This window comes from Nomascus leucogenys, chromosome 2 (assembly GCF_006542625.1).
Source record: "Nomascus leucogenys isolate Asia chromosome 2, Asia_NLE_v1, whole genome shotgun sequence".
Lineage (NCBI taxonomy): Eukaryota > Metazoa > Chordata > Mammalia > Primates > Hylobatidae > Nomascus > Nomascus leucogenys.
The window spans coordinates 92,010,523-92,036,190 of record NC_044382.1 but is presented as its reverse complement, the minus strand read 5'-3'; the positions used below and the strand labels follow the sequence as shown (position 1 = coordinate 92,036,190).

Genomic DNA, 25,668 nt, shown 5'->3' with positions numbered 1-25,668 from the left:
AATTTTTGTCTCCCCCCAAACATATAAAGATGTAGAAATACTTGCCTAGGAGGTCATATCAAAGCTATAGTTTAATACTAGGAAATGAGAAACAATCATAGATTTGCTAACAACCTTTGGGACATTTGAGAGTTCTCAGGTGAATAAATACTAAGTCAAAATCTGAAGAAATTAATGTACACAGGGATGACTTCAACAGAAATATGTGCATTCTATTATTTTCTCCACAAGCTACCTACCATGAAGTCTTACTTGTTCAATCTGATGATGTTGACTATCTTTCTTGAGAATGTATGTACAAATAGGATCTTTTTTCTATATAGAAGAAAAAAGTGTTCCCATTATTCTCTTGTATCAGTGGCAATTTCCGCATTGTTAGAAAATTTGCAAGGGTTTTTATTATATTTCAAGAGTAGTGCTAATGTGGTTAATTATTATATTACAAGGCAAATACTTTTTCATTATTTTCCCCTGTGTAACCAAAAGTAATGTACTTAATCTTTCTAGGTCTCTGTTCCCTCACTGGAAAAACAATGAGCTTAAATAACAGGCTCTAGAACTATACAGTCTAGATTTCCAAAGCATATAACGTTATTCCTAGCAACAATGGTTATGTATAAAAGCCCACTATTGCTAGGAAATACACTTAAATTTCTTTTCCAGTTTGGTGGTAGGTTTAACTAAATCAAGCTTTTAATTTAAAGCTTATAAATAAATGTGTCTATGATAAACAAGCTGGGCAAGGCTAAGAGCATAATCTGTTATTCTAAAGCTGAGTTTCTGAGTAATCTCTTTGGCAGTACACGTTGTTATCCCCTCTGTGAGCAGACATTCACTGTTTGAAGCAACAAGCCCTTTGATACTTAAAAATATTGGATTCTGTTCTATTTTTAAAAGCTACTATATCAGTATTCATCAACTGTTGGACATAGCCATTCATTTATTTTCAAAAAGGCTATTCTATAATCACACTTCCTTTCAGGAAGCCTACCAACTAAGTGAAAGCCTAAATTACTGATAGCAGTTGTACAGGGACCTTCCTGTTGGTTAAGAAGCAGGATTAATTAAACTAATGTGCTAAATCTTGGGCTAGTAATTATGTAGAAAAGTGGTAGGAAAGCTTATTATATTTGTTTTTAGTGGTTGTGCACCTTTAATATGCAGCTAAAAAGAGTGAAACATTCTAGAAAAGATTTCTTATTTGTATTTTAGTAAGGCTCTTAATTATCCTATAATTGTAATAAATATTGTCAATTCTATTAATAGAGATAACTATAATTTTGAAATACTGATTATATATTAAAATAATTAATGAGGAATTAAAATCATTAGCCTTATATAGCTAACTAATTAGGAGCCAATTAAGCATAGCTTTTCAAAATGTTTCACAAGAAAAATCCTATCTCTATCATATAAATGCAAATTTTCCACTAAATATTTGCATGCTTTTTGAATTATGTTAAGACTAAGAAATGTTTCATAATGGCTAAAATTCTTAGAATATTCATATATATTTTAAAATTGTTTTCACATACAATTCTGTTATTACAGCATGAAAATGGTTCTGAAGAAATATTTTAAAACTGCACAAGGTGAAACTGTTCTAATACCTGATATGGTTGGGTCAAATAAAAGGCCAATTGCATGTAGTGTTGTTGCAGAATTTGGCTATATTGCTATACATAATGGTGCTTCTATCACTACATATTTTGGTGAGGTTCTGTTATTTAGTGGACATAGTTTAACAACGTTTCTCCTCAAATAGGGACATCATGTTTTACCTTGATTTAGAAAGAAAAAGAGAGTTTCTTATAAGGAAGACTGTTTCACAGTATCTATAATAACCCAACAGGTTTCTATTAAATTCACACACACACACACACACACACAAACACACACACACACACATACACACACACAGTCACTTTGGAGGCAGGAGGTGTCCAGACTAAGCAGGAAATCTTTAAAGCCACAAGTACTTAATACCAACTAAATAGGGGTGAAAGTGACCCCTACTTTCCTAGTCCAAAGCTTGAGCTATAAATAGAGACTACAGCAACTATTTTATTTATCATAATCTTAATATAAAACAAAGTGAAATACCTATAAAATCCAGGGCCTTAGTATGCAGCCATAGCTTAAGAAATAAAGTCAGTAATACAATCACTATCTATATGGAAAGTCTAAAATCCAAGACATAGTAAAAGTAAATCTTGCTATGGAAAAATATAAAATGTAGTGTGGGGTGATATTGACTGTGATATTCAAGTTTCAGAATACTTTGGGGATTTCCTTTTAGCCAAGAAAATGAGTATTTTTTGAGGTTTTTCATGCTATATCATACAGTACATATGAGCATGATGTGGTTTATTAGACTGATCTACATTATCATTAGTTATTTCCTCAATAATCCTAGTGGCAGTGGGAAAATATGAAAATTTAGAGGAAAAAAAGCCATAAATTGATTGTGTATTCATAAAAATGTAACTTAACAATTCCCTTCAAATTGTAATACCCCTACTCTACTTCTGGATATATGCATAAAAGTAACCAGACTTTTCCCTAGAGTGAATATGGTAAATATGAATTTACCATTTCATATTTGTGAATGAATTACCATACCATCTTTGTGAATGTTTCTACATTTGATTATTAAAGAATAATTTCATTTAAATGGGACAGTAAGGTAAAACAAGCATAACCACCAAATGAAAAGAAATTTCATTTCCATACACAAAAGTATGATTGTATGTCTATTGTGTAATCCAATTCAAATTTACCATACTCAGATTCAGATTAACATATTCATCTTCATATCACTAAATCATCCTGATCTCACTTAAACTCTATTTTATCATCAAGAAATTGGGTAATAATGTGAACAACTCAAGAGGAAATTTGGGCATTTTAATAATTAATGATAAAAATCCATTTACTATAACAAAATAACTACCAAATTATATATCAGCCACTTAAAGAGAGCTTTCTGAAAGTCTGAATAAATGTATTAATCCCCATTGGATTCTCTTTTTCTTGTTTTTATTGTAGGAAAAGCTCACAGGAAATTGCAGTATCTAAAATAAATTCCCAAATTTATTTGTATTCAAAAAGTAAGTAATTTATTATGAAGATGGTAGAATAAGATCAGGAAGAAATTCTCACTGCTCTGCCTCGAAAAACATAGTAATACTACATAGAGTACCAAAAAGAGAAAGCTGTGTTCAACAGAATTATCTCTCATGGACTAAAAACATATTTTGCCTCTGTAGAAGAATTAGTTGTGGAAACTGGTAAATTATAGCGTGGCCCATTTTGTTGTTTAACATCTACAATTTTCTTTCTCAGATCTATGAAATCTAGTTCTTGATTCAGTATCAAGCATTTGAGATGAGATTTATTTTTCTATTTCAGTCAGCATCTGTTTCCTAAACATTTCTTTTTGAAGCAGAAGAAAAAAGGTAAAGTTCTATTAAAACTGCTATTAATTATTGACATCGAAAACTTACTAAAAGCAAGTTAAATGCAAAAAAAATAGAAACAGAGACCTATAGATCATATGTGTAGTGAACTAGATGTGGGCTAAAGAAATAAAGACACGTAACATAGGGAAAAAACATGAAATAAACTAAACTTTTCTGAAGAGAAGGGAGAATTTTGCCAAATTGAAAATAGTACAATTATAGCTTAAAGTTTTACTTAAAATACACTGAATACATAAAAGTCCTCTTCCTCATATAGCCATATTTAACCATGTAGTTTCTCATCAATAATTTTCACCTACTTCAAATATTGGTAAGATACTCTAAGAAACAAGACCGAAGGTCACTGTATTTAATAAAAATTCTGAAAGTTTAAATTGGAAAGGGTACAAATTATCTTTGTGAGTTTTTCTATATTTAATTATTAAATAATAATTTCATTTTAAATGGGACACTAAGGTAAAACAAGCATAACTGCCAACTGGAAAGAAATTTCATTCCCAAGTGCAAAAGTATGATTGTGTGTGTATTGTGTAATCCAATTCAAATCTGATTAGAATCAGATGAATCAACCAATTTAATCAATGTTAATAAGTTTCTGTGACTGCAGTTAGATACTTTCCCGCGCCTCCGTCTGTTTATTCTACCTTTTCTCCTGTCATTATGGGGAGTGACTATGCTCCTGGCTAAACTAATCTACTACTTGTCCCTTGGATCCCATTCACTTTTATTTGTAGAGACAGATTTCCAGTAGTTTTTCCTCTGTCTACTGCCTTGATGGTTTTACCTGCTCTCTTTAGTTACTGTCATCAGTATACAAACATATTCTTTCTTTTATTTAAAAACAACAAACAAAAATACTTTTCTTTATCCTACTTCCTCCTCCAGCTGCTGCCCCATGTCTTTCTCATTTTTTACAGTGAAATTTGTTGAAAGTATTGCCTGTCTCATCTCCAGTTCTGTCCTCCCATTCCCTTAGAAACTCCTATTCTCTCCTATCCCCTTCCTTCACCAATCCAGTGAGTATGTTCTATTAAGATCCTTAATAACGTTTGTATTGCTAAATCCATCAATCAGGATACCACATTTATATTTTTGCCTCTTACCTCCTGGATGCTCCCTCTCAGTCTTATTTGCTCAGTCATAACCCCTTCATCAGCAAATCCTGCTGCCTCTAAGCATACCTAGAATCTGCTCCTTGCTCATCACCTCTCGATCACTCTGGTCTAAGCTAGCGTCATCTTTCACCCAATTGTTGTACTAGCTTCCCATCTGTTATATCTTCTTCTGCATTTGTCATCCTTTAGTCTATTCTTAACACAATACACAGACTAATCCTGTTGAAATTTGAGTCAGATTATGTCACTTGACTGTTTGAAATCCTTCAGTAGTTTCCAAGTTAATTCAAAGTAACAGGAGAAGTTCTAATGGTAGCCCATATCGCCCTACACGTGATGAGGTCCCATCATCTCTCTCATCTCATTTCCTAATTCTCCCAGTCTTCATCTTTCTACTTTATCAAGATTACACTCTATACTATTGCTTAAACGCATTGGCAACTTTGTACTTAGTGGTTTTTTTTGTTTTTTGTTTTTTTTCTGTTTGGCAGGCTCTTCCCCAAGATAGCCATGCCACCTTCACCTTCTCACTGAGGCCTTTTCTGATAGTCTGGCTAAAATCATAACCCTCATCCTTATTCTCACCCTGACCTTTCTATCGGCCTTCTCTGGTTTATTTTTCTCTTTAGCATTTATCAACCTAACATATTTTGTATTTATTCATCTTATATGTTTCCCTGACTACAATTTAAACTCCACAATGGCACAGATGTTTGTGTTTTGTTGTCTAATGCATAGCAAAGTTTCTGGTACATAATAGCAACTCAAAAATATTTTCTAAATAAATAAATCAAGTATTTATTTTAATAGTATTAGTTTTAGGTCAAAACCATCTAAGTATAAAATGAGTTCAGAGGCTCCTGTTTCCGCTGCCACTAGGAAATCTATACAACATTAAAAAAAAATAACTCATGGGTTTAAACACTTGCTGGGAACTTGATCCAAAGGACTGAGTAAGTCATAGGTACTTTGAACTAAATTGCCATTTTTCTCCTTCTCTTTTCCTCTATTTCATCTCACTCATTGCAATCTTTTTTCTGAAGAGTGAAAGAAGGCCTCAACTTCAGTATAATTTAGAGCATTCTTGATTACTCTGCTCCAGTGGCCTATCCATGGCTTTAGCTAAATAAGATCTCAAATGTTAAAGGCAACCAGCTTTAAGCTGATGATATTTAGCATAAAGGTGTATCTTCCTCATTGCTTATGCTTTTCCTGGTTATATTTAACCAGGAATAGTATACCTTGGAGTATATGTGTATGAATGCTTGCTCGCACTGCTGTGCTAATGAGTTGCTGCATTTTACAAATAATATTAAGTTTTAACATTAAAAATTTGAGTTTTTAAAATAAAAATGCCAAAGAGTTTTCATAGAATAAGGTTTTTCACAACATTTTTCCATTATGGTTTCTTGTCATTAGAGTAAGAAGCCCAAGTGAGATATTCAACAAAGGAGATAAATGTATATATCTCTTACCTGAAGCCAACCCAGAGGGATCAGTTTGGTTTTCACTTTCCTCATCAGTACTCTCATCATAGACTGGATCTCGGTCAGCAGTCATTTCAGAACAGATTGCAGTTTCCCTAGAAACAGAGAAAGGTAGAATTATAAATCATTGGCTCACTCCCTGCTAGGCAGCAAATTTACCAGTAAGTAATTATAGAAAATATTCCTAGAAAAAGATTCTAATCCGACAAACATATTGAAAATATATATGATTTAGATGAAAGCATCTTAAAACCTATACATTAACTCTCTTAAGAACAAGTTTCTCTTTTACCTAATTTTAATATGAATTTAGTACTCATTATAATTAATATTAAATCAGTTTCTTATCAGGTACTATTCTTCTACCAAAATACTTTTTCTACCAAATTATCTCTGTGAGTTACAGAGTATTTAACATTTTACTAATCTCAGAACAGTTCTGCATTTCATTTGATCTCGGCAAAACCCTAAGATGGGTATCTTTACCTTTATTATGAGGATAAAGTGACTTGTCCAAAGCTATAAACTAATAGGTATGACTGCAAGACAAGTATCTGTGCTAGGACTAGCTGATATCAAATTTTTTTATACTATGTCACTGGTAATTCTGTACTCTTACTAAGATTCAAAGCAATAGACCCTAACTTGTATTTGCTAATGCGTAAAAAAGTTACAATCATCAAAAGCCGTATCAGCCATTTGTCACTTACGATTCTTCCATAAAAATCAAGTACATATGTACTTTCAGAGAAAACGTGAAAGAAGAATAAAACTGATAATCACACTCTAATCAGATAAAATAAGTGCTCCCTGGAATTTAATATTAATCACTTGATTCTAAAGTTAACCATTGCCTAGACATCAAGATTACAAATGTGCATCCAACTTTTGTTGTTCTGCAGATGAAAGTTTTTTTTAAAATTAGTATGTCTTACTAATGTCTAAGAATTAAATAATACTTTAAAAAGCCTCATGTCAGTTTTTTAATTTAAGTGTAGGTGAGACAGTTGAGCAGACATGGAGAGAGCATCCTGAGAACTCTCTAGCTCATGGCACCCCTGTCTAACAGCCTGAACATCCACATCCAGACTACCAAATTATCTCATATGATCAAAAAGTTGGCATCTAAGGTTCATTAACTTTGGGAAGAAATTCCACTTAATTGTATACATCAGTCATCCAAAAACAAGATAGCGAAAATACCCTTCTTGTTTGATGTCCTTTTCTTGTTCTTGAGCTGCATTTAATAATTTATTATGCAAACTTCTGATTTTTGTTTTCTTCTCATTCAACACCAGAATAAACCGCTTATAAAGATCAGTCTCCAAAGCTTCCTTAGCGCTCACACATTTTTCAAATCTAAAAAAGTAAATAAGTAAACAAATTAGTCATACGGTTCTGCTTGGCATTAACATAATTCAGTCTAATCATCAAGAAGATTTCAAGAAAATTTTTCAAGGAAAATACAATTAAAGATTATTTTCACATATGCTTTCACTGACTTGGAAGTTTTATAAAGATGGTTAAATACACAATTAGAAATTATTGGTTATTAATGTAATTTATGTACTGAAATAAGGATCAAAATTGAAAACTGATACAAATAAGCCTTTAGAAAATCAAAATGCCTAAAGATAATTTATTGATATCTATGGTTTATTTACAAAAGAATGTTTTTATGGGATAAATTTCAAACAAGAGTAAATGTAGCCTGTTTCCTCAGTACTATGTTAATATTACTGTAAAAGCAACTACAATCTTGTTTTGTGATAAGGCAACAAAGCTAATTTGTCTGATTTCTCTACTAGACAACAAACTGCTCCACAACAAGAACATGACTTATCCAGTTACATTCTTATAAGCGAGCACCACACACACACATACAAATACATACAGAAATGCAATACACATACACAATGAAAGTATTCTACTTGATATATCCAAGGAGAGATTAATAAAACAGCAAATGTAAAACACTACATATCTTCAAATTTAGATATGTAAGACAAAACATACAAAATTCTCTATTGTTTATAATTCGTCCTCTACTGCTCAAATGAGCTAACAAGGGATTGTATTTATTTTAAGCTCCCAAGAGATATATAAAGGAAGCAAAATAGCTGAGTTTGTATATACTTAATACGTGCATACACATACATGATGAATACATTCCTACTTTATAGATTCAAATACAAATTATTTTATGTATTCTTTTCAATGTTGTTTCATACTGCTTATTTACATTGCTGTTGTTTGATATACAGGTATCCTAGTATTTTTATACTGTACATAAACACACACACACATATATACCAGTAGTAATATATATATGTGTGTGTACATATACAGACACACACATATATATTTCAGTGAAATTAGAAGCACAAATGTCCAAATTAGATACCTTTTATATACATGCCCTTAAACTTTCAACAATCTACCTATCTAGAGATGCAAAGAATTTGAACCTTTCATAGGATAAAAAGGAAAATATGGCAATATATTCTCTGGGACCAATTTCAGCAAAATCTTATAGCATAGTCTTTGCCAAAGATGTGAACTCCAGGAAAGCAGACAGCATGTGTGTTTTATTGGCCACTGTATCCTCAGTGCCCAGCACAGTGTTTAGCATTCAACAGATGTTTGGTAGGTTCTTATTAGACAAACAAATAAAGTGAGTAAATTAATATGGACATCTTTTTGGTTTATTTGTTTTCCCAGTGGTTTATTCGTTTTCCCAGCTTTTCTGCCGATTTATTACAAGGCCTCAACAGTGCTTTAGTTTTTCTTTTCAACATCCTGTTCTGCAGCTTCCTTGGTCCTTTTTGCCCAGAGGCCAAAGAGCCAGGCATTGATATGGCAGTTTTTTATTTATTTTTTTTGTTGTTTTTTTTAAGACAGACTTTTGCTCTTGTTGCCCAGGCTGGAGTGCAGTGGCACAATCTCGGCTCACTGCAACCTCTGCCTTCTGGTTTCAAGTGATTCGCCTGCCTCAGCCTCCCGAGTAGCTGAGATTACAGGCACCTGCCACCATGCCCGGCTAATTTTTGTATTTTTAGTAGAGACAGTGTTTCACCATGTTGGTCAGACTGGTCTCAAACTCCTGAGCTTGTGATCCACCCGCCTCAGCCTCCCAAAGTTCTGGGATTACAGGCGTGAGCCGCCGCGCCCGGCCTGATATGGCAGTCTTGAAGTTCTCTTCCTCCTCGCTGATGGCTCTGGCTTTCTCCCTCATATAGGTATTTCATATGAACATTACCAGTCCTGTCAGTGTGATGGCCAATTTGAGTTATTCAGTGTAGCTGTCTCCCTTCTCGGAGGCCGAGGTTCCCGAAGCTTCCAGCGTACTCCTACAGCTGTTATACGCCTGTAGGGACTCAGTGGACTTGTCTCACCTCCTTGGATCAATAGAGAAATCAATGGTCCAGGCCATCTTCTTGTGGATGCTGGCCACCCTTAATTCTTCCAAGCTGAAGCCCCTGCCAGCTTGTACTTGGTGTGAAACCTCATGTGGGGCATTTTACTAGTGGCCAGTGGGTCCAGATACAAGGCACCGGGCACTGCAGTGGGCTTTGACTTGCCTGGTCTTATGTCTGTGGCTCTTCCTTGCAGGCTTCGTGAGCCATGTCGCTATGGGCCACTGCCAGTACTTATAAAAGTGGGGCTTCAGGATTATGCCATTCCTGCTGGGCACCATGGCTGACTATTGCCCTCCAGCAAAGGAGAAGAGCCAAGGAGAATGGCTAATATTGACATCTTATAAGGAAACAGAAAAACAGTGATTCTGAATATCGCATTTTTTCACTCATTTAATAGCTATTCACCATTGTAAAAGTAATGTTTTTCATCTTCAGCTTTTAAAAAAACTGTGGCAAATACTATCAGTCTAACAGTATTCCCTTCATTAAGCAAAGTTCTCTGAGAAAGAAGTATACAAAAAGATGTTAAAAAAAATTGAACATTGAAAAGGAGCTAGCAATATTGATAGTTTATTTTAAGCAAAGACATGTCACTACATTTATATTTCAGATTCAGTGTTATGTAAGCATGATATTCTCATCTTCCTATAATATTTTCAAAAAAGACACAATAAAAAACTTTAAAACATACATATTACTGAAATACCTGAGTATATAATAACATACTTCAAACATATGCAAAGTAAAAACCAATATGTGAAAACATATAAACAAATATATTACAATTTCTTATATTAAATTTTAGGAATGGTAACCAATTAGTAATTTATCCGGTTTAAGTCCATATTTAATTTCCATATAAGTCACTTCAATAATTCTTGACTGAAAGATGATGTGTACTTAACAACTAACAAGCTAATTCCCAAACCTTCATTAAAATTAACATTTGGTATGACACATTCAAAGCGAAAATAAATATCAAAATGAAATATCATATAATATTCCTAAAGAATATTGTTAATCTTAAGTAACCAGTATCAGAACTATGTTGTCAAAGGAAACATTTCTGTGACAGGGAAACAAAGTCAATAGAATGAATAGTATCATGTGAGTTAACCTTGCTTGGTTTCAGCAAAGCTTCCAGATTTTTTTGCAACCAAACTTCTGATCATCAAACTGGACAACACTTCCTAGAAAAATGGGGGAGTGGGAGCTGACTGGAGAAAAAGTATTAGTGTGAACAGTTGCATGACATGAATTTACTCTTAACTTTCAATTTTTCAAGACTCAGAGAATGCTATCCTTTTATCTAATAATCAGTAACTAAGAGGTATGTAGTATCACTGCCACCTAATTTTTAATGCAAATCCTCTCCTAGAGCATTGTGATGTTACTATGCATTCCATTACGTGCTTCCTATCAAGCTTACGCCTCAAGAAATTGGACAGGAATTATTAGGTGAGAACATTTAATGGAGAAGAGACATGGGATTCACTACTAAGTCTGCTGACACTAACAAAAAGCCCATGTACAACTAGATCAGACCACACTAGTCCAAGGATCAAATCCAGGCAAATCTCAGATTGGGACGAAATCACAAATAATATCAAACAAGAAAGGTGTAATGATACTTCATTCTTTCTACAATAACTAGGAAAATAGAACAATAATGCTAAATTTAATTAGTAACCTAGCACTGAGGTATCTAAAACCTTGGACAAAAAAATTGTAATTTTTTAAAAAAATTTAAAGGATAAAAAAATACAAAAAAATACTGAATATTCAAAATAAAATACCTCTGCGTGGGAAAACAATCTAAGAATAACATGTCAAAACAATAACAAACTAGGAGGAAAAACACAACAATTTCATGCAGAAATAACACCAAAAATGAAACAATAGATTAAATGATAGCTCAAAATAAAATAATAGATACAGAAACGTGAACATATGGTACTTAGACACAGTGCAGTAATCCTTAAATTAATAATCAGTTCTGACCAAAATTATATCTGGCCCAGGTCAGGGTTGTACAGCAAAAGAAAGTCTGAATAGAGCTGGGAAGACAAAGAAAGCTAAAAAGAACTGGAAAAGCAAGCAGTGGTAAAGAGATTTAATAAGGCTTTAAGTATGGAAGAAGATGGTGAACAGCTGTTCCTTATCCTTTCTGACAACAGAACAAGAGGAAATGGCCTTCAACTATACCGTGAAGGATTCAGATTACCCATAGATGGAAGAAAGAATTTTCTGACTGTGACAGTTCTTAAACATTGTAACGGGCTACCAAGGGGAGATGAAGACATTTCTTGAGGTCTTTAAAAATCGGACTGAATTCATCTGGATATAATGTGATTCTATCTTGAAGGCAGAGAAATGAAGTAGAAGAGCTTTCAAGGTCTTTTATTTTGATGATTCAGTGAGTGTCAACCCAATTCCCTGAAAACTGCCTCCAATTATGGGTTTAATAACTATAACTCAGAATAAAGGCAGATAATTTCTAAGTAGAAGTCTGAGTGCAAACAAAACACCTATTCAGTAACATGGAACTTGAGAGTTTTTATTTGTAATTAAGTAGAAAACCCATGAAATAAATATAGCCAGTAACCTAAGGATTCACATACACATCTTAAATGTTTCCTCCTTTATCTCAACTATACAAAATTAATCCAGTGATGCCACTTGTTCAAAATAGAGCCAAGAACACAATTATTAAGTGGTAATTAAAAATAACAGCAAATATATATGTTAAAATTCTATGCATCAAAGCTCACACTTTTTACTTATGCTGTAATTTCTCATTCCTCACTCAAGCCTTGTTTATTCTCCACCATCATCCCAAATGAAAATAGCTTTATAGTTGTTTCTGATTGTAACGGTGATACATATTTAAATACTAGAACATATACAAAAAATACTCCCCAAAATTAAAGGAAAATGTAGTCTACAATTCCAGATGTACACTACTAACATTTAATTTTCTTCTTCCAGATACTCTCTACATAAATATATTTTTTGCAAACAATGGGATATTGTTTATATTTGTGGTGATGCACGTCTCACCTTAATATATGATCAACATTTTCCACATTAATAAACACGTGTACACAACTATTTTATGCTCATATAATATCCTATTGTGTAGTAAATGTATCTCAGACCCATCTACCATCGCTTCTGCGGGAATTCCCATCCCTTACATTGTGTCCTTCCCCACTATTTAACACCACCCACCCATCCCTTCATATGTAGTATAGAAGAAATGTTTGGATCATGAATGGACACTGACCCAAGAATAATCAAGAGGCTTCCCCCAAAACTAACTATTGCCAGGCTTAACATCATGGCCCCAACTCTAGTGATTCTCTACTTTCTATGTCCCCAGTTACCTAACTCCATATGCTCATGTCCTATTTCTAATCTCCCTAAAGACACACTTAATTAGAACTACTGCCTTATGGAAGCTAAAGCTGTAAATCCTTTCCAGCATGCAAAGGCTCTAGTGAGGGAACACTAAGAAACTGCTGCTTGGCCACGATCAAGATGTATTTACAGCTCCTTAAAGTGGCCTCTGTCCTCTGAAAGGAGAGAAAATCAAATTTGGGAAATATTCAAAGCAACTAATCTAAGATCTGGAATACAATAAAGAGACTAGAATTCTCTGGAGTGGACTCTCTTTCCTCTCAGGACATGGGGCCACCCCAATGGCACAGATCTATAGACCCTGAAGAAGACATCTGACACAGTATTATCAAAAAAATAGCTGGATCATAATAAGGCAGGTGACAGGGTACATGGCTGTGCTTTTGATCAAACAGGAAATCTCTTGCCACAACAAGACAAAAGCACTTGCTGGATAGTCCAGAAATAGCAAATCAAGCATCTGTGAGCCACATACAATATGTGCCCCTTGCACACACTGTTACAGCACAGGGTGCATTTGTCTCTAATTCCTCATCTTCGTTCCCTGCTGCTTTCAATTCTATGGAAGTGGTGTTGAATACTGATGAGATAATACCTCTTTCAACCTCTGGCAGACATTTTAAAGCAATTTGTTCAAGTACCAAGTACCCAGTCTGCATTTTTGTAGGCAATTTGTGGATCAAATTTCCTATCATCCTGAGGGTATTCTGAGTTTTAAATATAATGGCTTATTACGACCATAGCACATCTCCTTTAATTTGATTTACTTCACATATTAAATAGAAAATACACCCAAGCTACAGATACAGGTCCAAGAAATGCTTTGTAGTACAGATATCTGATACTGATTCATACTATGACATTGAATTCATCTTTATTCATGAATAAACAGTAGTTAAAGAGAAAAATTAACTTTTTCTGCATGGTTTCCTAATACACAGTTTGGATTTGGTCTCATTTTTATATTATTTATATATAATATATAAAAATAATTGGAGATAAAAATGTAGATCTAAGATAGAACAAAATAACCACTTTCTTAATATAATACATGAAAGCCAAATAACACTAGGTGTTAGGAACTTAATTTTACATGTTTTGCATTAGTTAATAAATACAATTGAATGTACAGAAAAATAATCTCTTTTAGTCAGCCTCATTTTCACATATATATATTGATAGTGGTAAAACCTTCACCATTTTTCATATACTTCCACATATAGTCACTAACGTCCATATAGAGCAAGCACAATGGTTGCACTAAAAAGACCCTAAATATGTTGGATAACTGTTCCCATGCTTTAGAGTTATTTAAGCAAAAGATTTTAAAAATCTACTGGATGCACCAATAACTATTATCATTATTATATATATTCCACATAATTATTTCAGACATCATTTTCTTTCTCACTATATATGTGTGTGCACATATATATACATACACATATATATATTATACACACACATATATATATAAGTGAGGATGTAAGTGTTCACAACATGCATTTTATTTCCTTCATATATCTTATACTAATAGACTAATAAAGGTTACACATTGGGCCAGCCTAGATTAGGATTTAGTTGAGAAAGTTCATAATTTTAAAAAAAATTATTTTTTTCTTCCTCATTTAAAAAGAGGCAAAGCCAGAAAAATAAAAGGCTTCCAAATGTCTTATCCAGTAGCCACAATTAGCTCATCCTTTAAAAATGGTATCGTATGAATTTTCAATAAATCCAGAGAAATAAGTCACTATTAGGAGCCAGAACACTGTAATTTGAAATAGATGCCACTCACTGATCCCAAATAAGAAATCAATTATGCTTATTTTATTTCATGTCTCTTTTTAATTTTTTTATTTTTTCATGTCTCTTTTTAATTTATTTCATGTCTCTTTTTAATTCATTATTAATCCTATAATTTGAGCTGAATTAATCTTTATAAATATTTACTACCTAAATCTTTTATTAGTATTAATGGGTTTTAATCTTCAATGCCCAATTACTCCTTATTGTTTATTAGTTTGCTGGTGCCACCACATACTAATGACAAAATGTGTTAATGTACTCCTATAATATACAACAGTGATGAATAATTTGGTTTAATCATATTCAGTTAAGGTAACTATATACGTGCTAATCCACATATATTGGAAATTTACAAATCATTAACTTAAAGCTATAACAATATAAAGAGGGTTCTATATTTTTATACCACAAGCAAACTGTGTACATACCGTCCTTGAACATCATTCCAATCTCTCAGAAGCCTTTCATTTTCTTTCTGCAGGTGCTCATTTTTGGCTTGATTTTCTGCAATGGTGTCCAAGCAATAACAAATAAGTTCTCTAATGACTTCAGCTGGGTTTTCAACTTTCTCTAGGTTGGAGGAACCAAGTCTGAACTAAAATGAAAGAAAAACATGGTTAATTCGGGGAAAATATGAAGATTGAGAAGCCTGGTTTTAAGTGAACACAATTTCTTCTGAGAAGAAAAAAATGTAAGAAGGATTTAAATACAACGCATTTACCAGATATACAAACAGTGAGCAAAAAAACTGGGCTACTACCTAAAGTTTCTTACTTTATCATATAAATCAACATATAGCCCAAGAATAATTTTCGTAAGTGGTAAGTCACTCTTCCATCTCCTAGCAGAAAAGAAAGCAACATAAATACTGTATAAGCATACTACCATCTGTTTGCTAAAGCCTAATTTTAAGTCTCTCTGCTCAGAATAAGAAAAGGAATTATATATGATAATTTTAACTCTAATTTCTGTTCATGCAAATGCTAAAATGGAATAACTGACCTTTTATTGAAGAAAGCTCAAAATTTTGCTATAGCTAAGAGAAAGGTAGAGTTTTAGGAAACTAGTAGCTACACAGTAATTACTCTTTTATCTAAAGACAATAATTTATTACCATAAATTGCCAATAAAAAAGTTAAGTGTCAAGCGTTAGTGCTTTTGCATAAAGGTAAGAATCTTAAAAATACCTTAATTCCTCTACTAGGGTACAGTTTAAAATAAAATACTCAAATAGTTTTAGTTACACTTATGGAATTCTGAAGGGAACACAGGTATTCCCCATTTGGCTGATAAGGATGCTGAAACTTCATGATTAGTAATAATGATTATATTTATCCTTAAAATTATTATAGCAGATAACAAATTATGATGATTATTATTCAGTTACCACATCTTTTGGTTGAAGTATAACTCAAGTGTAGCAAAAATATAAACTAGGATAAATATTCACCATAAGAGAACTATTATCATATCCATATTATAGATCAGTAAACTCAGGTTCAGAGTAGTTATCCAAGTTATTGAAGGGGTAAAGTCAAGACTCTGCTATGCTATGCTGTAGTGCTGTTTCTTGGTAAGAGTATGCCAATTAGACAAAAAGTAAGGGAAGAATTAGGTTCAGAACCTACACATAATTCCAAAGAAAGATGCTAGCAGCACTGAGTCCGTAGAAGAGTAAAATGAGAATTGTTTTTGTTTTTGTTTTGGGTTTTTGTTTTTTGCCTCCTAGATCGCGAATTTCTATTATGCCATTTATCTGATAAGAATATTTCCAAAAGGTATTGCTTTTAAAAGAATATTTCTATAAATATATTACATACAGATTAAGAAATATTTAACATGGCTGAGAATTCTGAGAAAAATCTTTATTACACAATTTACAAATAAAAGCAGACTTCACTAACATAGACATCCACTGTGAAACTGCATTCGTACAGTTTGAAAAAGCAGTTGCAGTTTTCTCATGCAATGAAATATGAGCCCACTTAACAGGCATATAAGCTTAAATAAGAAAGTTTTACCTATATAAAGAATAAATAAATTGAAAGTAAATTTGAACAGTTACCTTTTGAAACCTCTCTGAGTGTAAATACACACACAAAGTTAAAGAAAAATGTCACCTGGCAGAGCGCAGTGGCTCACTCCTGTAATCCCAACACTTTGGGAGGCCAAGGCAGGTGGAGATCATCTGAGGTCAGGAGTTCGAAACTCGCCTGGCCAACACAGTGTTGTAAAGACAGTGTTTAGTCTTTACTAAAAATACAAAAATGAGCCAGACATGGTGGTGCGTGCTTATAAGCCCAGCTACTCAGGAGGCTGAGGCACAAGGATCGCTTGAACTGCGAGACACAGGTTGCAGTGAGCCTAGATCATGCCACTGCACTCCAGCCTGGGCGATACAGTGAGACTCAGTCTCAAAAACAAAAACAAAAACAAAGAAAAGGAAAAAAATGTCACCTATAGAATATTATTGTTTTGAGTTGATACAAAGCAAGAGAAAAAAATAAGCTTACTTTATTTTAGACAATAGGTTACAATAGCAAAACATAAACCCACAAAGTGGTTTTGTATTCTTTTATTATAACAATTGTCAGGTAGCTTTGAGAGAAGTGGACATTTTTAGAAATAAAAAGTTTTTTTTAACATTTGAAAAGTTTCAAAACGCCAAAAGGATAAAGAATTCATCCCACACTTTGATCCTGAATACAAATGAAGAGATAAACAAGTCTAGCCCTCTACACTTCTATCTCAGATGACAAAGAAAGGACTAATTTTAAATCACTAATAACAACTTCTTTCAAAATATCACTCAAACACACTGATGAAAAATTCCAAAACCCTCTTAGATCTTTTTGCAGCTAATCAGTGTAAAATAAACATGAAATGTCATTTCTTCTTAAAAGTATACAACTTTTTTTATATCTATTTTCTAATTATTGTCACCAGTTTCTAGTCCTTCAATAGATAAGGACATCTGTTATTCTACACAAAAGTAAACTAAAAGTATCTAGAAATTTAATCAAAGAAAAGGATTTTACTTGAAATACTCAGATTAATTCTTTTAAAATTCTCAAAAGTATTTGGCCCGTATACACACGGTTCGTAGCCAGGGGCAGGAGGCACTCTTTGACCTTCACTGCTGCTGTTCCAGCCTGTGCACATTATTACAGATGCAAGGGGCCACATGTCTAGATGCACTGGACTTCAAAAAGGGCCTCATATCAGGCTTAATGAGTTGAGAAGTATAAAGTATTTCTGTGTTCTACCTCTACATCCAGTCCATCTTTATTCTGTCTCACAACAAAAGAAAAGCAGCAATTAAAGTATCATTTTAACGCCAACAAATTAGCACAAAAGCTATATTGTACTGTGTGTCAATTTTTAAATTTTTCACTCAGTTTCTAGTTTGACATATAAGGTTACTGTCACAGCTGTTCTTTATTTATCAGTTCTGTCACTTCAAAATAATCTACAGTATAAAACCATGACTTCGAATGGTACAGCAGAGTCAGAAACCACATATTAAAGACATTTTGAGAGCATGTCTCTTCTGTTAGAAACAGATAAAATTAAGGGTTTTTTTGTAGTTAGTTCTCAATTTTATTAATAATTCAGAGTACACAGATCTGTGGTAAGAACCTCAGTCTACCTATAATCTAAGAGTTTAAGCTATGTCTGCATTTCTCTATGTAAAGAAGTTAAGAGCAATTAACTTTTAAAATATTGATAATCAGCCAGGCGCGATGGCTCAAGCTTGTAATCCTAGCACTTTGGGAGGCCAAGGTGAGCAGACTGCCTGAGCTCAAGAGTTCGAGACCAGCCTGGGCAACATGGTGAAACCCTGTCTCTACTAAAATACAAAAAAAATTAGCTGAGCGTGGTGGCGTGCGCCTGTAGTCCCAGCTACTCAGGAGGTTGAGGCAGGAGAACTGCTTAAACCCAAGAGGCAGAGGGTGCAGTGAGCCAACATCGTGCCATTGCACTCCAGCCTGGTGACAGAGCAAGACTCCGTCTCAAAAATATATATATAAATAAAATATATATTATATATATATATGTATATATATAATATATATACATATATATAAAGATAATCATAGTAGATTTCACTAGTTGACTCTTAATAGTTATCATTCTAAGTGATAGAATAAATAGTTTTAGCTTTTTAAATTTAATCTGCATTAAAAATTATCAATTTCAGAAAACATATACATTTTCTTTAGCCAGGGGTTTGTCTATTCTGGATATCTTTTTGTCAACCCTTCAAGTCCAAGATTAAATACCATACTCCCTTACCACCACCTCAAAGCCCAGGCCAAGTTCTTTCTAACTAAGTTAGCCTGTGTATTAGTTGGTCTTCACACTGCTGATAAAGACATACCTGAGACTGGGAAGAAAAAGGGTTTAATGCACTTCTAGTTTCACATGGCTGGGGAGACCTCTCAATCATGGCAGAAGGCAAGGAGGAGCAAGTCACATCTTACATGGATGACAGCAGGCAAAAACAGAGCTTATGCAGGGAAACCCCTGTTTTTTGTTTTTTGGGTTTTTTAGACAGAGTCTCACTCCGTCACCCAGGCTAGAGTGCAGTGGCACGATCTCGGCTAACTGCAACCTCTGCCTCCTGGGTTCAAGTGATTCTCCTGCCTCAGCCTCTTGAGTAGCGGGGATTACTGGGGTGGGCCACCACACCCTAATTTTTGTATTTTTAATAGATACAGGGTTTCACCATGTTGGTCAGGCTGGTCTCGAACTCCTGACCTCATGATCCTCCCACCTCGGCCTCCCAAAGTGCTGAGATTACAGGTGTGGGCCACTGTGCCCAGCCACTCCTGTTTTTTAAAACCATCAGATCTCATGAGACTCATTCACTATCATGAAAACAGCACAGGAAAGACCTGCCCCTGCAATTCAATCACCTCCCACCGGGTTCCTCCCATGACACGTGGGAATTGTTGGAGTTACCATTCAAGATGAGATATGGATGGAGACACAGCCAAACCATATCAGCCTATATGGGCCTCTCTAGTCTTAATATTTCAGTCTCATACAATGTATTACTCAGTTATATCCTGCTTATATTTTTCTTTGGTTGTTTCAGAAATGTAGTCTTTCCCTTTAGATTTCATGCTTTTTGAGATCTGGGACCCTCTTTATTTTTTCTTCCATAGCCTCCAAATTATCTTTCAAAGCTCTGGCCCACATTAAGTGCTTGATAAAATTTTGATTATTTATTTATTGTAATAATCCTCATTAAGAAACTATAATAGGATAGGTAAGGGATTTGGGCAATGATTCAGTCCAAATTAAGAAATAAAGACATGACAGGGTTATTTATTGATTAGTATAATTTAAACAAAAAGGACACAGTTAAAGATTGCTTAATAGCACTTAATACTATCATAATACATAGATTTGAAAATAATTAAACAGATGTTTTTTAAAGAATGTATAGTTATATACTCAGTTTTCAGGTTCTTTTAAATGGCCACACAAATAAAAGTATGAGCAAAGCATACAAAATAAATACTATGAATAACATTAATTCCTAGAGAGTTATTTGTGGCCATTCTAAGTGTTTCTGAGGGGAGGAGATTATCAAGGTGTGACTTGATACCCTGTTTAAAATATATCCACTAAAGGGTTTCAGTTTCAATATATTATCAAAGTAGACTAAATAAACTTCCAGAATTAAAGTTCATTACTATCCTGGGAACCAAGATGTGGAACTAAAGGAAAATGAAAAATAAAGGTATCTTGATGTTATTACTAGGCGAATAAGGGCCAGATAGAATCTCATTTTGTTGCAGTGAGTGCTTTTAATTTATTCACATCAGAGAAAAGTTTAGCTGTATCTAGATACATGTATACTAAAAACAGTAGTCTATCCATTACAGTTCATAATGCAGAATATTGTCTATTGTAGATATATATACAGTTGCATATATATAGTTGATATATAGTTGTAAAATTCTAGTAATATAGGACATTGATCAAGATATGTTTAAAAAAAGGTGACTGAACTGTATTACCTTGACCTAGTTATGTTCATCATCAACTACAAGTTGATCAACTTTTTGTTGTAGTTTTGAATCAACTACATGTGTCCTAAGGCTTTATATTCTGAACTCTCCGGTTTAGTGACTTTCTGAAATGTTTACTTTTTATTTTATTTTATTTTTTTGAGACAGATTCTCGCTCTGTCACCCAGGTTGGAGTGCAATGGCATGACCCTGGCTTATTGCAAGCTTTGCCTCCTGGGTTCAAGTGATTCTCCTGCCTCAGCATCCTGAGTAGCTGGGATTACAGGGACCTGCCACCATTCCTGACTAATTTTTGTATTTTTAGTAGAGATGGAGTTTCACCCTTTGGCCAGACTGGTCTCAAACTCCTGACCTAAAGTGATATGCCTGCCTTGGCCTCCCAAAGTGCTGAGATTAGAGATGTGAGCCACTAAGTCCGGCCTGAAATGTTTGTTTTAGATTTAAATAAAGAACATCACAAATGCACCTCCTAAAAGGGACAGTAACATATCTCAGTTGACAACTGCTCACACTGATCTTAAAAAGTAACTGGAACTGAGAAAAGGATACTGATAAGGACTCCTTCAAAAAAGATAAGAAAACTATATTTGTAAAACTACTAATCTCATCTCCCCAACTATAACATATTATTGCCCAAATTTCTTAGAACTAATAAAAAATGCTTATATATCTCAAGCTGATCATATAATCAAGCAAGGCTCCATGTATTTTGGATCTTACAGGTTCTTAAAATCAAAATGCAATAATCTAGAGGTGAAAAGTATGCAAAATTGTAATTATTGTGCTACAAAAATTATAAGCATTTTAAGGCTAGGTTATACCATTTAATATTTCAAGTGTGTCATCTAAGAATTCTTATTTAGGTCTTAATAATTGCAAAAGTCATAGCGGGAATCAGAGAGTTCTTGAGAGCAAAAAAAAAAAACTCCACAGAAGTCTACATAGTACAGAAATCTCAGAAGTTACTTTACATTGAAGGGCTATAAATATTCACGCTACTATTGTCTCAAATAGAGATGATGAGTCTTTTGGTTCATGGACAATATAGTTACATTTAGGGTATATATCCTGGCTTAATTAGGTGTTACAATTAAAAATGAAACATTATACTGTATATGAACTCAACCAGCTAGAAGGCTTTCCCTATATTAACCGGATTGGTCAGAGGGAGAGGGCAGGGGTTGCCTATTATTTGCCTGCTACTTTATTTTTGGTATTAGGTGCTGATGAAGAAATACAGATTTGTATTCTTTCTACACAGAATCTTGGATTCCCTGACACTCTTCCAGATCTCATCACAGGTATCTAGTCATATCTTTTCAGTATGCTTCTCTATCGTCTACTCAGAGGTAACAGTATTGTTTCCTGGAATAATTCCTTGGCCCTCTTCTTATTTAACTCTATAGAGGTTGATAGGGTTATTCACAATCACAGCTTCCATTATTAAAAATAAGCTGAAAACTGCCAAATCTGTATCTCTAGGTGGGGCCTCCTCTCACTTACCTCATGTGAGAACTGCTTTTTTAAAGGGATCTGAGACCTCCCCTTTCTCTCTCTCTTGCCCCCACTCTTGCCATGTGACATGCCAGTTCTCCATCATCTGCCATGATTGGAAGCTTCCCGAGGCCCTCAGCAGGAACAGACACTGGCACCGTGCTGCTTGTACAGCATGCAGAACCATGAGCCAATTAAACCTCTTTTCTTTATAAAGCACCCATTCTCATGAAATTCTTTATAGTGACACAAGAATGGACTAACACAGAGGGCAATCCTCTTTACTTAAAATCCATTGATTTGAATATTAATTTCATCCAAAAACACCCTCACGAAAACACCCAGAATGTCTGACCACATATCTGGGCACTATGGCCCTGCCAAGCTGACATATAGAATTAACCATCATAGCCAGCAAGAAACTGAGGCCCTCAGTCCAAAAGGCTACAAGGAACTCAACTGTGCCGGTACCCCACTGAGCTTGAAAGCAGATCCTTCACCTTGAAATGAGACCACAGCCCCTGGACAACACCTTAACTGCGGCTTTTACGTGAGACCTAGCAATGCCTTACCTGGACTCCTGACCCACAGAAACAGTGAGATTAATAAATGTATATGGTTTTAAGCTGCTAAATTTGTGGTAATGTGTTACCCAATAATACATAATGAATACAAATATGCTTTAATTTTACCAATCTAAACAAAACAAAAAACACCCCTAATCCCATATCCCTCCAGTTGCTATTGTCCATTTTTCTGCTCCTGTCATTGCAAAACTTCTCCCAAAATGTATGTATTGTCTGTCCTGTTCAATACAGTAGTCACTAGTCACACATGACTATTTAAATTTAAATTTAATTAAATTAAAAAGTAAGTTACTCAGTCACACAAGTCACATTTTAGTGTTCAACAACCACATATAGCTAGCGGTTGCTGTATTGCACAGTACAGATACATCCAAAAACAGATAAGATACAGAATCTATCATCTCATTTTTATCATCCCAGAAACTTCTGTAGATTAATGTTGATCTATTTCTTTAATTTATGACATCCTATTCTCTCTTGAAATACTCTCCAATGGACAGCAGTCTGGCCTGTGACTACCGTGTCAATCTCATCTCTCACCATTCTCCCTGCCTTTGCTGTGCCCCAGCCACTTGCCTTCTTTCTATGCTTGAATAGGTCAAAATATTCCTGAATGTGGTAGACAGAAGGACGTTCCCCCAAAGATGTCTACAAGCTAATTCTTGAAACTTGGGATGTTACCATCCATAGCAAAGTGGGACTTTATAGATGTGATTAAGGTTATAATCTTTGAGACAAGAGATTATTCTTCATTATTTTCTGGGTGAGCCCAATGTATTCACATAAATACTTAAAATTAGAGAAATGTTCCTGGCTGCAGTCAGAGGGACAAGTGGTGAAGATACACACAGAGAGATATAAAATTGCTACCATTAAAAATGGAAGAAGTGGGCCATGAGCCAAAAATGTATGTGGTTTCTGTAAACAGGGAAAGACAAGGCAATGGGTTCTCCTGTAGAGCCTCCAGAAAGGAACACAGCCCTACTGACACTTTGATGTTTGCTAGCTGAGACCTATATTGAACTTTTATGCCACAGAAGTAAAATATATTATTTATGTTATGTTTGGTAAATTTATGTTGTTTTGAGGCACTAAGTTTGTGGGAATTTGCTACTGTAGCAATTGAAAATGACAACACTGAATCACGGTCTGTGGGAAGCTGAACAGTAGCCCTCCTCCCCCATGTCTGTGTTGTAATCTCCAGAACCCGTGAATATTACCTTATGTGGCAAAAAGGACTTTAGGGATGTGATTAGCTTAAAGATCTTGAGACAGGGAGAGAGAGTATCATGAATTAGCCAGGTGGGTCCAATGTAATCACAATGGTCCTTATAAGAGAAAGGAAGGAGATCACAGTAAGAAGGTGATGTGCGAATAAAGCAGAAATTGGGAGCGATGTAGTCACAGTTAAGGAATGCTGAAAGCCTCTAGGAGCTGGATGGGACAAGGAAACCACTAAGTGTGTGCTACTTTGTTTCACCTTTAACAAAACACTAATAGAGGGTCTTTGCAGATCCTTCCAAGAATGTTCTCCTCAAAATTCACGGTTTTCTCCTTTACTTTATTCAATCCTCTGCTCAGTACTACTTTTCTAGATATTTTTTCCTTGGCTTCTTTAACTAGGATATAATCATTCTAGAATCTTCCCAACAGTCCTAAAAAGATATGCCAATAGTACAAGTATTGAGAAACAATATTTTATAATCTTTATAAGAGTTGTGATTATCTGAAATTATCTAATTTGTAAATGTTTATTGTTTCCTTTCCCCACCCCAAGCATAAGCTCTATGCTCATAGTAAGAGTTCAGAAATTGTTTGTCAGTGAAGTGAATTAATACTTTGTCATACATGCTGCAAGTATTTTTCTGGTTTGGCAATATTACTTGTGGAGCAGTTACATTTTAAAGTAGTTAAGTCTAAAAATAGTTTCGTTTTAAGGTCTTTGCCTATCAAAGAAAGTGATTATTCACCTATATTTTCATTTTTAATTTCTCTCTCCAAATATCTAACCAATGTTTCTTCACCAGTTATTTAGCAATCTATTCTCTCCTTACTCATATGAAATACCACTATTAGAAATTAAGTATTTATGCCGGGTGCGGTGGCTCACGCTTGTAATCCCAGCACTTCGGGAGGCCGAGGCGGGCGGATCACGAGGTCAGGAGATCAAGACCACGGTGAAACCCCGTCTCTACTAAAAAAAAATACAAAAAAAAATTAGCCAGGCGTGGTGGCAGGCACCTGTAGTCCCAGCTACTCGGAGAGGCTGAGGCAGGAGAATGGCGTGAACCTGGGAGGCGGAGCTTGCAGTGAGCCGAGATTGTGCCACTGCACTCCAGCCTGGGTGACAGAGCGAGACTCCGTCTCAAAAAAAAAAAAAAGAAAGAAAAGAAATTAAGTATTTATATATATTTAAGTATGCTTTTGAGCTTGCTATTCGGTCTCATTAGTTTCTATCCATTTACCAATAACATGCTGTTTTAATTATTATAGCTTTATACTATGCTTTATTATTAAGAGCTAAAGCTCCATCTCTTAATTCTTTTTTCAAACGTTCATCATCTAGTTTTACCAAGAACATCCCATGAAATTTTGACTATGAATTTCAGACAAATCCAAACCAAAATAAACAAAATACAGCAACTTAAAGAAAAATACTGGTTTCACACGTGTATACTTATCAACAAACTCATTAAGTTTTTTATATATATATAGTACATACTTTTTTGTATATCAATCATACCTTAATAAAGTGTTTTTTTTTAAATGCTGGGCATGTGGTTTGGAACTACACTAATTTTCAAATTATTGTGA

The 25,668-nt window shown here is 34.4% G+C and overlaps 1 protein-coding gene across 2 annotated transcripts in view; it reads right to left on the bottom strand.

The window, feature by feature from the left end:
* XRCC4 (X-ray repair cross complementing 4) overlaps positions 1–25,668 on the bottom strand; it is a 281,359-nt gene that overhangs the window by 140,096 nt on the left and 115,595 nt on the right. For both annotated transcript variants that reach the window (XM_012505143.2, NM_001280092.1), the window contains 3 exons: positions 15,158–15,324; positions 7,288–7,443; positions 6,073–6,179 (listed from right to left, as the gene is read on the bottom strand). In XM_012505143.2, coding sequence (XP_012360597.1) covers positions 6,073–6,179; positions 7,288–7,443; positions 15,158–15,324 — 430 coding nt within the window. The remainder of the gene's footprint in view (positions 1–6,072; positions 6,180–7,287; positions 7,444–15,157; positions 15,325–25,668) is intronic.